General features: G+C 40.3%; 1 protein-coding gene across 7 annotated transcripts in view; it reads left to right on the top strand.

Annotated features, from left to right (window-relative positions):
• LOC145673386 (structural maintenance of chromosomes protein 6-like) overlaps positions 1–18047 on the top strand; it is a 172166-nt gene extending 154119 nt beyond the window's left edge. For all 7 annotated transcript variants that reach the window (XM_081743042.1, XM_081743037.1, XM_081743041.1 and 4 more), the window contains one exon: positions 17658–18047. In XM_081743042.1, coding sequence (XP_081599168.1) covers positions 17658–17697 — 40 coding nt within the window. In that variant the 3' untranslated portion in view covers positions 17698–18047. The remainder of the gene's footprint in view (positions 1–17657) is intronic.
• Positions 18048–19232: the final 1185 nt, after the last annotated feature.

Here is a 19232-nt window from a genome sequence, read left to right as displayed (position 1 = left end):
GTGTGGGTATATCCAACATACTACCTGGTTGTGGCAGTTCAGTTACACCGTGAACTTGCGTAAGGACAAAGTAAGTATGGGACCTCCACAGAGCGTCATAAGGGCGTGTATGCTGTACGAGTTCAAACTGGGATCAAACACCGCTGCAGCGGGGTGAAAGATATGCCAGGCCTTTGGTAAGGATGTCGTGACTACGCGGACAGTGCAGCGGTTGTTTAACAAGTTTAAGGACGGTGAGGAAACACTCAAAGACGCACCACGTGCCGGAAGACCAACACATGTACAAAATGAAGATCTACAGGCAGCATTGAAACAAACAGTGGCCAGACATGTGAGGAACTGGGACTACAATTCAGTGTGAGTGGAGAAACTATTCGGCAGCACCTCCATCAACTTGGGAAATACTACAAGTTGGGTCGATGGGACCCACATGATTTGACTCCGGGCCAGAAGGCAACGAGAACAGACACCTGTGTTTCTTTCCAGTCTTGTCTGATAAAGGAACCATTTCTGGACAGGTTGTTGACATGTGATGAGAAGTGAGTCCTGTACGAAGCTCCACGGGTCATCATCATTGGTTAGCATCCCATAAACCAGTTCCAAAATAGCCGAAACCAGCACTGCACCAGAAGAAGGTCCTCCTGTGTGTTTGGTGGACTGCTCGCAGCATCGTGCATCTGGAACTGCTACCTGGTCAGAGCATCAATGCAACTGTGTACTGTTAGCAGTTGAGTTGTGTTCAAGAAAAACTCAAAACTCTGGAGTCAGCACCTCTGAATCGCAAAGGAGTCCTCCTGTTACATGACTACGCTAAGTCCCACGTGGCTAGGATGACCCAGGACACCATTCTACGCCTCGGAAGGGAAACACTACTGCATCCGCCATACTTCCCGGACATTGCATCGTCCAATTATCACCTATTCCATTTCAAGGAAAATCATCTTAGAGGACGCCAGTTCAAATCCCTATTAGAGGTGCAAAATGCACTTGATACCTTCTTTGCTTCACGGCCCACCAAGTTGTACCGCGATGGAATCCATAGCCTTCCAGAACGTTGACAGAAGGTCGTCGATGCTGATGGTTACTATTTTTTATCTTCGGGGTACATCTTAAGTGACATATCAATTTTGGAAGGTGGAGGGTGAAAAAGCGACAGAACTTTCTTGGTTACCTTGTAACAACACGTTATTGTTATGGAAATATTTACATATAGGAACACGGTGGCTTAGTACTAGAGCGCTTACCTATGGTGGAAGGGGTCCGTAGTTCAACTCCAGTCCATATGAGTATGTGAGTAATACCATGTCCGTGATTGTTCTTAAGAATCTTCTGCTTCCGCCCACATCGCCATTCCATATTTTTTGTCATAATCGTTTAGTTCTATAAACAAACCAGAGTATATCCATGGAACGTTAAAATTTTTATTTCATTTTACAACTATAAACGAAATGGGAAAATTTCTCAAATTGTATGACGTTCACAGTTGGCCACCAGATCGATCGGAGATCGTACACGATTTCTTCGGAGGTTTTGTGAAGTTTCGCACCTATATCAACAAACTCTTTAACTTCGGAAAGTATATTCAACACGTCGTTGAGAGAACCGAATTGCAGTTTTCTGAAAAGCAATCTAGCAAGAGAGTTCCAGCATAATCGTGGTGCATTTATCAGATGTTGCGTTGCGTATTTGATGGAAATGTGTGTAATTTGTACTAAAATTGAAATATGAATAGTTTCAAAATAAATTTTCTTGCACTTTTATTAGACACTTTTTTTTAGATATTAATCAAAATCTTTGTAATCAATTAATAAATTTTGCATTAGTGGATGAAAGTGTGCAAGGGGACAGGAGCAACAAACTATTTGCGTCGTTTTGGCAACGCTGGCATTTTTGAGCAGACATACCTGACACATTGTTAAGAAGGAGAAAAATTAGTCATATCGTTGTCAATCTAATATCTTTACATTAGATTACATGATCAAAGTACAATTTTTCTTAATCATAATAGAAACGGGAACTTTATTTAAATTATTTCTAGATCATTTGAATGAAAATTTTGGATTTTTTTTTGCATGTTTATCAGATTCTAACAACCCAGTATTTGTGGAACTTTTGAACGCTTACCTGTCCCGAATGGCGTATCTTGTAATATGACGTATTTCAGTTTTTGCATACAAAGAGGTACCCTAAGAGGTTTTATTATATTCATTACTTTTATTTTTCTATTTATAAGGCCTGGCCACTATGTTCTTATGTAGTATGTACTTTACGCTAAAAATTGATGTTTCATTTGAGTTAAATATTTGCTTAACCCTTTTAAAGTTTACAACTCTGTGTAAAATTATGTACTTGGAATTACAACTACGAAAAACTATTGCAGTAACGTTATGGATGCAAAGAAAAGTAACAATCATTTTTTATAAAACACCCACAAATATGTTATTTTAAGCAATGTAGCAATCTCTACCTATTATTTTCGTTTCACCAGAAAGGTTCGACATATCAAATTGCTGTAAATGACTTTTTGATCTTTACGTGTATTGTAAAACCATGTGAGTGATTGAATGTGATATTTAGCTTTCTCGTTTTTTTCTCGAAATAAAGTCTTTTGAGAAAAATCAAATTTTCAAAATGAAATGAAATATTTATCAGTTTAATTTCCAACGATTATTCCCTTTATGCTAAAGGAGATGACGATTAAGGCAAGTGCACGATGGTGGAACAATTGGTGGAATGAAAGAATGGGAGGAAACGGGGGTACCCCGAGAAAACTCTCAGACGCAATGTTCTTCACCACAGAGGATCAAACAAGAGGTTAAGCACTCTACCTGTGAGCCACCATGCTCCCCTAATCAAATTTTTAGTTCCTTGTATCTTTGTTCCTATTCATTCGAAGTACGTCATATCAGAGTCATAGTATCCAACACTAAGATACTTCGCATTACATTGCCATACATGCCTGTCCATCTCATTTGCGTTGTTACTATTGTGCAGGGTGTCTATCGGTCACGAATGTCACGAAATCAGAAAACGGTCATGAAAATCAAGAAATTTAGCTTTTGGGTCACGATTTTTTTATCTGTACATATATAAATATTGACTGAAAAATTTTGTTCTATAAAATGTCAAAATTCAGCGCCAAAAATGTCTATGGTCTGCTTTAGATGCTAGCAAATTGCAAGCAAAGCACGTTCCTGTCACATGCATAGAAATTCGGCCTGATTCGCACTCAAATTCACTCTTGACATAGTTACGAAATTTTATAGTTTGGCAAAGAAAAGGTCACGAAAAAGTCACGAAATTTCATTTTGGAATTTTAGTAGACACCCTGTTGTGGAACTCTCCAAAATTTTCATATTTGAAACTGTAGCGTCGTTAGTTCGTAACATTGAATAATTAGTTGCTGTATTGTAAGTTTTTGTTTAACATGTAAGATATATATATATATATATATATATATATATATATATATATATAGGGTGTTTCAAAACAACACCGACAATGTTTGGGAGGTGATTCTTAATGTCAAGATAAGACAAAAAGTATAGACCAATCTGGGTGCACAAATGCTTCCTTTCGGAGTTATAGGCTGAAAACTATGGGACTTTCCGTAGTCGGCTCAAGAGTTCACTTAGGAACTAGTATGTGCCGTATTCAGATATTCTTGTTTCAGAATTCTGCTGCACTTCCGCAACAATTTTTATAGAGGTAGTTGATGAGTACTTCAAATTATGTGCCCGTAGCCAAACTCCCTCTTAAAAAAAATGTTGCGTGAGTACCTTAGGGTTCTGAAACATATGTTTTCGGATAGCACACATATTAGTTCCGAAATTAAGTCTTGACCCGCCTACGGTAGATCCCATAGTTTTGGAGCTATGCATCCTGAAATTTCGTCTTGTTTTATCTTGGTATCAGGAATCACCGCCCAAACGTTGTCACTGTTGTTTTGAAACATCCTGTATATCGGGGTGTAGCCAAGGGGGGTCCCATCGAGGCCAGCCCCCCCCCAAATGACCAACTTTTAAAACATCATAGTAAAATTATCTCGCTTCATTAATTTAAAAGTAACAAAGTTTATTGACAATTAATAATTTACGGTAAAATAGTATGGAGAAATATTGTTTTTCCATACCGATCGAAAAATAGTATAGTATCTCTTCCTTATACCGATCGAAAAATAGGATACTTTTTTGTGACAGCAGATTACACAATTTACTGCGATTTATATTTGACAGTTTGAAGACAAACGTTTTAACAAGGTACTACAAATACAGCCATAAAACAAAGGTACTAAACTGATTTGTAAATACAGTATATTTTATATGCTTTAACAAGTGTTTTAAAAGACATAGAGGATCGAAAATTTGGTGAGAAACAATGCTTTTATTCAATTTGGATTTCATTCGCTCTGTTTTATTTCTACTCAGTGTAATAAAATAATTATTTTTTTTAGTCACGAATAATAAATAAATATTTTTGTCAGGAAACCATAAACAAATTAAGTGAAATTTCAAAGAAAATCAATCTTGTGTAGATAGGTTCTGTATACAAGGTCTTAAATTTAAATATAAAGGTAACCAAGAAAAGTTTTGTTACTTTTTCACCCACCACCTTCGAATATCGATATGCCACCTAACCTGGAAGATCAAAAATAGTCCCTATCAGCATCGACGACCTTGTGAAAACGTTCTGGAAGGCCATGCAATCCATCGCGGTAGAACTTGGTGGGCCGTGAAACGAAGAAAGTATCAGGTGCATTTTGGACTTTTACTAGGGATTTGAACTGGCGTCCTCTAAGGTGATTGTCCAAAGAATGGAACAGGTGATAATCGGACGGTGCAATACCCGGGGAATGTAATGGTTGCAATATTGCTTCCCATCCAAGGCGGAAAATGGTGTCCTGAGTCATCCTAGCCACGTGGGACTTAGCGTTGTCCCGTAAACGAGGACCCATTTGCAATTCAGAAGTGATGGCTCCAGAGTTTTGAATTTTTGTTGAACACAGCCCAACTGCTGACAGTACAAAGTTGCATTGATACTCTGACCAGCTGGTAGTAGTTCCCGATTCCGATGCACCAAACACACAGAAGGACCTTCTTCTGGTACAGTGCTGGTTTCTGCTGTTTTGAAATCGGTTCATGGGATGCTAACCAATGATGACGGTGCCGTGGAGCTTCGTATAGGACACACTCTTTTTATTATATGTCAACGCCCTGTCCAGAAATGGCTCCGAAACAGTAAATAAACACAGGCGACTGCCGCGTTGCCTTCTGGCCCGGAGTCAAAATATGAGAGACCCATCGACCCAACTTGTAGTGCTTCACAAGTTGATGGATGTGCTGCCGAATGGTTTCACCACATACTGAATTGTAGTCCCAGTTCCTCTTTGTGCATGTGTTGGTCTTCAGGCACGTGGTGTTTTCGGGTGTTTCGTCATCGTTCTTAAACTTGTTAAACCATCGCTGCAATGTCCGCGTCGTCACGACACCCTCACCAAAGGCCTGGCATATCTTCTGTCCCGCTACAGCGGCGTTTGACCTCCATTTGAACTCGTTCAGGATACATGCTCTTATGACGCTCTGTGGATGTCCCATGTTCCCTCTGTCTTTACGCAAGTTCACGGTGTGTGTGAATTGCCACAACCAAGTAGTATGTTGGATATACCCACACCAACAACTGACGTTCGCCTTATCTTCACTCACATTCAACTCTCAGTGGGAGGTCCAATTGAACACAGACCTCCACGAAAAGGGACAGAACTTTCTTGGTTACCTTTATAGTTATGCACGAAAGTATAGCGTTTGGTCCCGGGCAGTAGTTCTTGATTAAGCATAATAAAAACTATCTTGAATATAATTTATGGATAATAATAGTAATAATAATAATAAGAAGAAGCTAAAGTAGTGTTTTTAGTCTTCCAGAAGGAAACCAAAATTTTCCTTTCTTTCAGGAGCTCATCCGTGGCTAAGCGGTTAGCATACGCGCCTTTGGCGCGGGAGACCCGGGTTCGATTCCCGGCGGGAGCTCATGTGGTTCGGATTCCACGTTAATCAGTAGGTCCACGACTCATATAGCCTCGCTGCTGAACGGGACGTAAAACTCAAAATCAATCAATCAATTTCCTTTCTTTCAGGCCTCAAAAACTCTAGCAGCAACACATTTTTTTTGACTTTGTACATTGTAGCTGTCCCCCCAAAAAAACGACGGCCCCCCCTACACAAACTTGCTGGCTACACCTCTGCTGTATATATAATCTGACGTAGTGCCATTTCAAAAAACACTGCTTTATGTTGGACTGGGTTGGCGACACTGTTAAAATGGTAGATTGCTGAGTGTGTTGAAGGATTTTCTCGTCTGTGTTAGATTTTTATTATTATTATTATTATTATTATTATTATTATTATTATTATTATTATTATTATAGCAGTTCGGTTCTCATGATCTAAAAACTGAAAATATATATGGATTTATGACCCCAAAAATAGCAAAATATGGCCTAAAACATGACCTTACAACTTGACATTATTAGAGTACTTGAGTTTTAAGTACCTTGAAATTATACCCAGTGACGCCAAGTTTTCTCGGGCAAAAAACCCTCGAACGAACGTCAATATCTCATACTCTAAAGATATACTTACTTTCAGTGTTCATTTTAAGTCCTATTATAATTTATTTATGATGATTTCAGGACGTGGCCCACCATATAACATAGCATACATTCTTTTCTAAACCTGAAAATTATTTTTATTGGTTGAGATTTACCTAGTTAAGGATAAGAGGGTGTATTTCCTCAAATTAATTAATTGAACTTACCCGATTTTAATGAAATTTGGTGTTTCTACATTTTTGCAGGAATAATCCTACGTTTGCAGGGGAGGGGTTGCAATCTATCAAGAATAGGAGTAGTAAATTGGGGTAAAATTACTTCTGTGTTGTAAGTCCAAATATACATGCAATTTTCTAATATAAACCACGTAAAATTATCCGAGTATGATAAAACTTAGTGTATTGTTTCTTTGTAGCATTATGAATATCCCTCCCTACATCTTGGTGTTAAAATCTGCCAAATAGATTTTTTTTTTTAATGTTCAACCTTGGTGTAATAGTCATTCATTTCCTTCGAGATTTTCTAATTAGCCTCTCTGCACGGAGTTATAATTAGGAAAGAAGATAATGGATTTACCCTCTCCCCCTCCTCCGTTATTTTTTAGAGGAGTTCAACGATGATTTGTAAAATTCATTGGAATTTGATATAATTTTATGTATAATTTTCTTTGAATCTTTTCCATAATCATCAGTGCTTGAAATCGAGCGGTCAAGAATGAGCGGTGAATTTAGCCCCCTAATGTGGAATATATATTATCCCCCTTCTCTATTTATAAAACGTAATCCACGATATATTCAGTAAAAATGTTAAGTTTCCTTGGAAAATGGCGCATATATATACCAAGATTCACAGTCATTCCACTGCTTGAAAAAATTTAAATCAATCGAGAACAAAATAGTTAACCCGGCCCCGCCTTCCGCTTCCTGTTTAAAAAATATGTTCTGTGATAACTTTCGTAAATGGTATTCAATTTTGACGTAATGTGGTATGTTTATTGAGGTTCACGTAATCCCCACTGCTTGAAGTAGAAATCAGTCTAATATGGAGACTGACTTAAGTTCTCACCCCTGCACCATGGATGATCTATGATAACTATTGTTAAAAAAAGTTTTAGTCAAATGTGACATATTTTATTCTGAAGATTTTCAGTAGTGTTCAGTGCTTGGAATTGAAGTGGGCCAATAATGAGGAAATGCTTTCTCACCGATCTTATATACTTTCAATGAAAATTTAAGAAAGAAAGAAAAAAAAAGTGTTTTGCTGTAGATTAGAGATTTCCTCCTATAGTTTTAAGCTTGAAATTAATGAGAGAGAAGAGGAATGCACAGCACCACTACTTGAAGCGAGCCTAGCAAGCTTCTACAATTTGACTCGATCGGCAATTGTGTGCGTGTCCATCTGACTATCATAAAACTTAATCCGTTTTGATGAAACTCGGCATGTAGGTTCTTTCGATCTTACCAATAACCTATTGGTTGGGGTTACAATCCATGAAGAATAAGCAGGTCAAAGGGGAGAAAAAAAAAAAAAAAAAAAACATGTTGCAAGTTTGAATGTATGCATATGAAAAAAGAATTTTGAAGGATATTGTACGCAAAAATTTCGATTTCGACAAAGGAGTGTGCAATTTTATATATATATATACGAGGGTTGGAACTTAAATAGTGGCAACACTGCTGTGGAAACACTATGCAATGAAATGTACTAGTGGCACTGATAGCGCACGTTGTTGACATACCTACCTACCCTCCGAGCAAATAGATTCGCTCCTCCCACGTCATCGGCAGGCGCACAGGCGAGGGAAACACAGTCACTTGTGAGCGAGCGGTCTAACGTAAAGGTGTCACTATGTTTTCGAAACAGGAACAACGGAGTTGGATCAAGATTGAAATGTGCCAGAGGTCGTACAGCACGACAGTGTCATCAAGGACTTCAAGAGGCGTGTGGGATTCGGCATTGTCGTACAGAACAGTGGCACAGTAGGTAAAAGCCTTCAACGAAGGTAGGCAAATGAAGGCAGACATGCATTGGGCAGGTCGTCCTAGCATCTCCGAAAAGAAAATTGCATCACGATGGGTTCCGTATGAGTTGACGGAAATGCAGAAATGGATGCGTTACGACGCTGCTCGGACGCACTTGCAATTTTGCACATGCCCAGGCGTTCCTTCAGGATGCGAAGCACAGTCGTATGCTCTAATCCGGTTTCGTGGGCGAGCTCACGAATCGTCAGGCGTCGATCACTGTCCACTAACGCGGCAACAGCTTGCATTTATTCTTCAGAGACGCTGGGACGACCTGACCGATGCATGTCTGCCATAGTTTGCCGACCTTCGTTGAAGGCTTTTACCCACCCTGCCACTGTTCTGTACGACAATGCCGAATCCCCACACGCCTCTTGAAGTCCTTGATGACACTGTCGTGCTGTACGACCTCTGGCACATTCAATCTTGATCCAACTCCGTTGTTCCTGTTTCGAAAACATAGTGACACCTTTACGTTAGACCGCTCGCTCACAAGTGACTGTGTTTCCCTCGCCTGTTCGCCTGCCGGTGACGTGGGAAGAGCGAATCTATTTGCTCGGAGGGTAGGTAGGTATGTCAACAACGTGCGCTATCAGTGCCACTAGTACATTTCATTGCATAGTGTTTCCACAGCAGTGTTGCCACTATTTAAGTTCCAACTCTCGTATATATGGTGTTTTAAACACCGACAGCGTTTCGATGTGATTCCTGACATCAAGATAAGACAAAAGTATAGACCAACCTGGATGTACAAATGCTTCCTTTCGGAGTTATAGGCTGCCAAAAACATGAAAAAGTGAACTTTAAAGGTCCATAGCTCCAATACTATGTTACTTACTGTAGTTGGGTCAAGACTTCACTTGGGAACTGATATGTGCGCTATCCAAAAATACATATTTCAGAATTCTGCACTACTCACGCAACAATTTTTATAGAGGGAGTTTGGCTGCGGGCATATAATTTGAAGTACTCACCAACTACCTCCATGTTGCGGAAGTATCGCAGGATTCTGAAACTTGGATATTTGGATAGACCACATACTAATTCCTAAGTGAACTCTTGACCCGACTACGGTAGTTCCATAGTTTTGGAATTGTGGACCTTTATTTAATTTATTTATTTTCCGGCAGCCTATAACTCCGAAAGGAAGCATTTGTGCACCCAGGTTGGTGTATACTTTTTGTGAGATCTTGGTGTCAGGAATCACCACTCAAATGTTGTCGGTGTTGTTTTGAAGCACTCTGTGTTGATATATAATGGTTGGACATTTTATTTTGATCATCCACTATAACGGAGAAACCAAAAGAGAGATAAAAACGAAACTTTGCACGAAGCAACTATAAGAAGGGGGACATCTTTGCATGTAATAAATAGAAACACCATACAAACAGTGTTGCCAACGCAATATAAAGTTGAGCTCCTCCGTGGCTAAGCTGTTAGCGTACGCGCCTTTGGCGTGGGAGACCCGGGTTCGATTCCCGGCGGGAGCTCATGTGGTTCGGATTCCACGTTAATCAGTAGGTCAACGTCTCATATAGCCTTGCTGCTGAAAGGGACGCTAAACTAAAATCAACTCAACTCAACGCAATATAAAGTTGTTATTTTTCAAATGGCACTACGTCAGATTATTACATATTTCAAATCAGCATGTCAAACGAAAACTTAAAATACCAACTTTACTATTTAGTGTTGCAAACTAAGGATGTTATAGTATCATAAACATCCAAAGTTTGGAAGTCTCTATCACACGTACAACACAACGGAGATGGACAGTATAATGCACATCGAAAGTACCGTAGCGTTGCATACCATGTTCATGGTAAGACGTTTTTCGAGTGAATAGGAACAAAGTTACCAAGGCTTGATAATTGATTTTTTGAAAGGCTTTATTTCGAAAAAATGCTTTAAAAAGTATCATATCTTTTTACATGCATGTTTTTCAGTGAACGTATAAATTATTTTGTTAACAGCACTTCGATACCGTTCTGCAGATATGATAAACATTGATAAAGTTTGCAACATTGCTTGCATCATGTAATTGGGAGAACTGTAATTACAACTACTAGAAGCTATTACTATAATGCTATAAAAGAGAAAGAAAACTACAATCATTTTCAATATTTTTCATAAATACGCCATTTTCAACAGTGTTGCGAACTTTATCGATGTTTATCATATCTCCGGAACGGTTTGAGATATCGAAGTGCTGTTAACGGCAAAATAATTTGTACATTCATTCCTCAGGTGAATGGCCAGTTTGGAACTGGACAACTCACGTGAAAAATCACCTCTTACAGTTTGTCGGCATGGTTCATTAACACCCCATTCCACAGTAGCTTTTGTAAGGTAAAATCATTCCGATGTTGCTAGAACATTGTGTATTTTTTCTGAGGATTCCCAGTCTTTATAATAAACATTAAAACCGTCAATAACCAGAGAATTAATCCCTCCTCTTGACTGTAAATAAAATATCTTCCTGTAAATTTTGTAAAATAGGCCTACTACTTTTTTTTTTTTTTTTTTTTTTAAATAATAAATTAGAGATTTACTCATATAGTTGGGGGTTGAAATATCCAGAGGGAAGAGGAACGATCACTCGTTTCAACAATGCACAGCATCAGTAAGAATAATAATCCTTCTCTCCGTTTGCTATGCACGAGATGTGGTTGAAATGCACCAAGAATGAGGAGGTAAAATAGTGTAGGAATAATATAATCCCCAAGATGTAAATTTTTGCATATACTCGTACATAAAGTGATAAACAACAATATAAGGGGCGTCCGATGAGCTGTCTTCGTAGAGAGGAAGGGAGAGGCGGAGCATAATGAGGTCTGACGTGCACCAAGGCCACTGTGAGGCAGGGGCGGATCCAAGACCGAATTCTGGGGGGGGGGCGGTGGGTTGTCATACTGCTACTTTTAAGGGCTCCAACTCTGGGATGGGTTTTATTTATATATATAAAATAAGAAAGTTTCCTCTTCTGGGGGGGGGCAATCGCCCCGATGCCCCCCCCCCCGGATCCGCCCCTGCTGTGAGGGACCCCGCTGCGCAATGTGAGGTCAGTCAGAGCAACCCAGTGACCGTGACCAGAGTGTTTGTGTTACGCCGCGTTGCGAATATTTGTATGACGTCGCGAACAATGGATTTGCAGAAGTTGGAGCACCGCTCGCTCATCACATTTCTCACTAAAGAAGGGAAGGGACCAAAGGAGATCCACGAGCAACTGGTGAAAGTGTACCGGGATTCAGCACCGTCAGAACTTCAGGTCAAATACTGGTCAAAGCAATTCAAGTAGGGATAGGAGTCCGTTGAGAATGATCCCCGCTCCGGGAGACCCGCGGATGCAGTCACAACGGAAATGTTGCTCAAAGTTGAGGACATGGTCCTGCAGGATCGCCGTATGAAGATCACCGAAATTGCAGTACCATGTGGCATATCCAATGGATCCGTTCTGACGATTCTGCATTACCGCTTGGGCATGTCAAAGGTCTGTGCTCGTTGGGTCTCCAGAATGCTGACGCCTGCACAGAAGCAGTGCCGGATGCAGCTGTCCAAAACTTGTTGGATTTCTTTGAGGAGGACCAGGACAAATTCCTGGCTCAACTGGTCACAGGGGACGAAACCTGGATCCACCATTGGGATCCTGAGAGCAAGCAGGAGTCCATGTAGTGTAAACACCAGAATCCATAAGGTTTTTCGTCGGACAACGAGATCCAACAGGCTATTTCCCAGTAGTTTGTAGGGCATGACAAAGACTACTTTTTCTCTGGGATTTCTTCTCTGTGTACAAAGTGGCGACAGTGCATAGACCTCCATGCATAGGGACTACATCGAAAAACAGTGATGGCCAGATGAGCCTCTCTGCATTCCTCCCGGTCTAGGTAGATAACTTATCGGATGTTTCTTTTATATATATATATATATACAGTGCGTTTCACGAATAACACTAAGGTCCACCTCCTGAAGAAACCAAGGCAGATAGAATCATGAAACCTTTTGCAACCTTCAAGGGAAATAAAAGGCAACATTATGCTGAGAAGGAGAATCCCCCACAAGGGGGGCTAAAGGGGGTTACTGGGGGTAACTCAAAAATTTTAAATAGCAACCCCCATCGTGTGGTACATCGTTTGAAAGGTAATCACGAGTAAAAACCACTTGTAAAAATTGTAAGTCGCTACCATGTCCGTAGCCAACATGGCGGCCATCCGTAAAGGACGGTCGAAGTGCGTTCAACGAATAACACTAAAGCTCGTCTCCAGAAGAAACGAAGGCAGGTAGAAACATGAAATCTTTTGGAACCTTCAAGGGACATACAAGGCAACATTATGCTGAGAAGGAGAATCCCCCACAAGTGGGGCTAAAGGGGGTTACTGCGGGTAACTCAAAAATTTTGAATAGTAACCCCCTCGCTGGAAAAGTAATCGCGTATAGAGACCAGACCGTGTCCACAACAAACTCTAAAGTCTAAAGTAGGTCTAGTTCGGAACGAATGCACAATACACATACCACACAACTAACACTATAACAATATTGCAAATACAAAACATGCAAATTGAACTGAAACCGATAGAAAAGAGAGTACCATAATATTATTGAAAAATCTGAACCCTCCGAGGCTCGAACCCCAGACCGCACGTGTACTGAACCAACACTTTACCATTGCGCTACTGTCGAACTGCTACTCTTACGGACGAGGAGATGTAGCTCATGACGACGAGTTGCCCGTGGTGGCGCTTTGGTGTTGGACACACGTACTTTAGCAAAGCTATTCTGTTTACTCGTGCACCACTATCAGATGTGCTTTTCCGACCAACAGTGCGCTACATTACAACCCGGAACAGTAGGTCTGAAGGACGTAGACGTGTGTTTGTGCTGGTGCGTTTGACCATCCTACATTGCATACATAATGTGGTCTCTTGAACAGAGAATTGAAATTGTGTTACTCTTTGGTGCTACGAATCGTTCGTACAGTGCAACAGCACGGTTGTTCAATGAACAAAGTGTGCGCAACCCAATTAGTATTTCTTCTGTACGCCATTTATTAATCAAATTCTATACGACAGGCAGTGTGACCAATGTCCCAAAGCCTCGAAACCCTAGTGTTGCTACGGAAGAAACACAGATACAAGTGTTGGCGGAGCTGAATGTGCATCCTCAACAGTCCATAACAACTGTGGCTCAAACGGGTGGTGTGTCATGCACAACGACATACAGAATCTTAAAAAAACATACCTTCCATCCATACAAACTACATATCGTCCAGGAGTTAAGTGAACATGATCCCGATATGCGTATCGAGTTTTGTGAGCAGATGTGTGAGGCATTGGCACGTGGGACCATTGTGCTGACAAACGTGTGTTTCAGCGATGAGAGTACGTTCTACTTGAATGGCAAGGTCAACAGGCATAACTGCCGATATTGGTGTGACACAAACCCTCATGTATTTCGTGAAGGCAACACTCAACACCCAGAGTCGCTGAATGTCTGGCGGGTATCTTAGGTAATCACATAATCGGGCCCCTCTTCATCTATGGAATATTAACGGGTGAGAAGTACCTGGTGCTGCTGCAAGACTTTATTGCACCGTTGATTGTCGAGGCAATGGAAGAGAATCCGCAAGAATTTGAAGAGATTCCGCCCGTTTTTCAGCATGACTGATGTCCTGCCCATTTTCACCGCCTTGTACGTGACTATTTAGATAGTGTGTTTCCGCGACGATGGATTGGTCGTCGCGGCACCATTGAATGGCCAGCCCGTTCGCCAGACCTTGCTCCACCCGACTTTTTTCTCTGGGGCTATTTGAAGACTATAGTGTTCCGCACGCAGCCGAACAGCATTGCGGAGTTGCGCCAACGCATAGTTGATGCCTGTCATTCTATACCGGTAATGACTTTTACCCGTGTTCGAGAGGAGTTCGTCCAACGTTTACATTACTGCCAGGAAGTGGGCGGTGCACACTTCGAGCATCTCCTGCATTAATGAGGTATGTTCCAAATCATACTATGTTACTCTCTGCTTACAGGTTTGCAATGTTTGTTCGATCATAGTTTACGGATGGCAGCCATGTTGGCTACGGACATGATAGTGACTTACAATTTTCACAAGTGGTCTTTACTCGTGATTACCTTTCAAACGAGGTACCACACGGTGGGGGTTGCTATTTAAAATTTTTGAGTTATCCCCGGCTGCCATGTTGGCTACTGACGTGGTAGCGACTTACAATTTTCACAAGTGGTCTTTACTCGTGATTACCTTTCAAACGAGGTACCACACGATGGGGGTTGCTATTTAAAATTTTTGAGTTACCCCCAGTAACCCCCTTTAGCCCCCCTTGTGGGGGATTCTCCTTCTCAGCATAATGTTGCCTTTTATTTCCCTTGAAGGTTGCAAAAGGTTTCATGATTCTATCTGCCTTGGTTTCTTCAGGAGGTGGACCTTAGTGTTATTCGTGGAACGCACTGTATATATATATATATCCCTAAAACTTAAGTGCTGAGGAAATACGGCGTATATTTTCTCTGAAGCTTCCCAATTATCTGTATTGCTTGTAATATAGATCAGCAACGGGCAAGAGATTGAATTCACTTCCATTTTGAAAAGCATGTTTAACGATAATTACCTAAAAATTTTCCAATGAACCTTATTGATTGGAGTTGTAAGCAGTCACGAGTTAAGGGGTAAACTCACTCATCTTTAAAATGAAACGTGTATAGAGATAATTTTATAAAAATTGTCAGATTTTCATGAAACATAGGCGTGCTGTATTTGGAGCTGGAGTTTGTTGTTTGCAGTTAAAATTAATAGTGCCAAAGGATGAATTACTATCAAATACACAAATAATCGTTCATGATAATTTCGAAGAAAAAAATTCTTTTGGGAAGTTAAGAATTGGGAAATCACTGACTTGTCAGGGTTAAAATCGCTCAAAATCGGGGGTTACTGGGGATGGTTAAACCCGCTAACTTAGTGAAAATAATTGTTCACTTCTCTTGTTCACGATCCAGTGATTTATTTTGAATAAATTGTAGAAAGTTCTTGAAAAGTTTCGAAGGAGTATATGGTATAATATATAACCCTTGGAAATATTTTATGGTGTTAAGTTTGGCTTGGCGAAATAAAACAGCCCAAAATTATTAAACATGAAAGAATGCCACATGTAAAGCGACTTGAAAAGAAAGGAAGTGAACCCGGATGTGGTGGTTCTGTTTTCTTCCATCATTCCTGCCTCATTTTGTTGACTAAAAATTAAGGCGAGCACATCTTTCCCGTAGCTTCCTTAGTCGTCGTCTTGTTGCACTGCCTGTGGACAGTGCATAACATGTACAAGGTATCCAAAAAGTTCTTGCCAATTTCAGAGTCCGCACAGAGTCTACGTTGTAGCACAAAATACTCACGGTTACGTCTCGAAGTAATCGCCATCTGCATCCAGCAACTTCTGCCAACGTTCCTGTAACTGTACAATGCCATGGTGGTAAAAGTCAGCGGTCTTGGAAGCAAAGAAGTCCGTGAGTGCGGTCCGCAGGTCTCTCTCATTTTCAAATTGTCTCCCACGAAGGTAATTGTCCAGGGAATGAAACAGGTAGTAATTTGTAGGGGAAAGGTCAGGGAATATGGTGGATGACACAAAGTTTCCCGGATCCTTTTTGCCACGTGTGGGTTTGCATTATCGTGAAGGACCAGCACACCTTTGCAATTAACCAATGCCGGCTCCTTTTCCTGCAATGCACGGTGCACTCGTTGCAACTGCTGGGAGTAGACATCCGCATTGATGGTTTGGCCTGGTAATAGGACCTCATAATGAATCACATGGCGATAATTCCATCATACGCACAGCATAACCTTCTTGGGATGCAGAGGTGGTCTTGAGGTGTGTGGAACTGCGTCACGCGGCGACAACCAATGTCGAGTACGCTTAGGTGTGTTGTAAAGGACCCACTTTTCGTCACTAGTGATCAATCGACCAAATATCGGTGTGTTCTGGTGCTTGGAGAGCAAGGATAAACTGGCTTCAACTCGCTGTCGTTTGTTGGTCGCTGACAATGTGTGGAGTACCCACTTACTCAACTTGTATGACTTCCCTATGCGATGCAGGTGCAGTCTGACTGTTTCCATCAATACGTTAAACCTTTCGGCAACGTCCTGACATGTAAGACTACTGTCCTCCTCGATAGCTGTCTTCAGGGCGTCCTCATCCAACACATGTGGTCGTCCACTGCGGGGCTCATCACCCAAGCCCAAATCGCCGGTCCGGAATTTTTGAAACCACTGTCGGGCGGTGCGTTCATCCACGGCATTCTTCCCAAACGCCTGGCATATGCGGCGACGTGATGCGACCGCTGATAGGCCTACCTTGAAGTCATACAGCAAACACCCCCTAATGAGTTGCTTGGACACCTCCATTTCACTGTGTCACTTGACGAGTTAGGTCTCTGTAGTGTGCCCAACGAGCGTCTACTGATGTCGGGCAGTGCTCTGCCTACCTCCTTATCGCGTTGCGCGCACGTGACTAACGTCATAGCATGTCTGTGACCCTCGAACAACAAGACTATCACAAACGGCAAAAACTTATTTGGATATCCAAGAACTTTTTGAATTGTTGAACGTAATAAGTTACAAATAAGTATCGTATATTTCTGAATCCAAGGTGATTGATTGATTTATTTGAACTTTTTTTTTTTTAATCTTCAGCACATGTTGAGTTTGTTTTCAGAACTTATAATACCTAGGTAGAACCAAATCAGATATAGACTTACCTTACCGCTCTTCACTGGAAGGATCCACTGAAACTTCAGTGTCTTTGTGACTTTGGATTTCTTCCCACAAAAGGTCGCCTCAGTCCAACATCATAATGTCGCGAAAGTAAGACGATCCCGTATTTTTAGGCTTGAAATGACGATTAAAATGCTCGCCTTGGATTTGGAAATATACGGTAATACTCTTTGAAGGCATAGCGTGTAACATACTTATTTCATATGTAGTTACCGTATAATGTTAAGTATTAATATGTTGATAAATAATCTGTTTTCCAGGTTGAAAAACCCAAGGGATGAAAATAACGAAGATGAATAACTGTGATAAGTTGGATCTGTGATAATTGGTGTTTGTGATTTCATGTAAAGAACAGTGTTTATTACTAATTTGTTGAAATTATTGTAATGTTAAAGATGTTTACTATTGAATTCAATTCACTGACTTAAAAGTGAAGTGGTATATAAATTTTTTTTGATATAAATGGAAGTGAAGTACCTTAGTTTTGTTCCTGTGTTAACATATTGAAAGATTTTTTTTTTTTTTTTTTTTTAAATATTTGTGTTTGAAAAATACAAAGAAACCAAAAACGGTTGAGAAATTAAGAAATTTTAATGTGAATTTTCAACGGTTGTAATTGCTTTATTCATTAAAATATTTTTGTAAGTATAGCAGGACTTTTTTTTGTTTTGTTTTGTTTTGTTTTGTTTTGGAGGACTAGTTATTACTCTGTTGTAGTAAATGTATGCTAGTCAGCTGCAGCTATAACTATAGCCTTTGTAGGAATATTGCTTAGGACGTAAATTCATTGTAAAATACTAGAAAGTGACGTATTATAGTAAATGCTTTTGCTCTCAAAGTTCAAAATCTTTGCTCAAGAGTTTGATAACACTGCCTGTGAAGAAACGACTCCGCCAAACTTTGAGGTCAGGATAACAAAGAGGAGAAGGGAGAAAAAAATTAATAAAGATGCATTGAGAAATTTCTCATTTCAAAAATGGAAGTTGCAGAGATACGAAAAATTAGTTACGCGCCATAGAAATCCTATCTAAATATTCCATGTTTGCGAATCATATCATATCTAGACGTTTTATAGATAAGAACAAGTAAGAGGGAGATTTCTAGCAGTTACCCATCATGTGATATCAGTTATGTGAGTATGGTAGGATTAATAAAAATGGAGATTTAAATAGAATTTGACTAGTTCCTGCATATCGCCTGGTAGCACCTTTGCTAAGTCCACTTACGGTAGCTCATAACTTAAATGAGACGCTTGTCGATCCACGTTTATCAGAACATATTTGAAATGCAAAAGATCACCACCCGAAGTTTGGTAATATTCTCTCTTCATAGCCTATAATGTACATTCCTAAAATATTGTTAACTTCTTAAATCGGGACGCTGTGCTTAAATGTTGAAATTCAGTATTCGATTTGTAGGGGGGATGCGTAAAATTTCCCCCCTCGGGAAAAATCATCCCGGCTTCTGGTTTAGCTAATGTCGTCCAAACCAGGGATAGTGGTTTTCCCCTCCCTGTACATAGTTCCTTTATCATGGAAAATATTTAAAATCACACTCTTCGAGTATTCTGTTTTCTTAGTTTGGATGGCGCGTCTGTCTCACTTCTCTTTTCTTCTTTCCCGTACATGAGACTGTATTTTTTTGTGCTAGCTACTCGCATAAAAATACCGTTTTGGGTAGTTTTAAACGAATCTCCAAGAAAACAAAACCAAAGATACATGTTGTTTCAAGGTCTGTAGTATATTTGCAAGGTACCCTTTCTCTTTGTCAGCAAAGATGAAGAGGAAGATTTGATATTTAAGCTTAGCATTGAACTCGAAGCACCCGACATCAAT

Source organism: Thermobia domestica, chromosome 16 (assembly GCF_964235325.1).
Source record: "Thermobia domestica chromosome 16, izTheDome1.hap1.1, whole genome shotgun sequence".
Lineage (NCBI taxonomy): Eukaryota > Metazoa > Arthropoda > Insecta > Zygentoma > Lepismatidae > Thermobia > Thermobia domestica.
The sequence above is the reverse complement of the archived record's forward strand: the minus strand, read 5'-3'. Positions and strand labels throughout refer to the sequence as shown.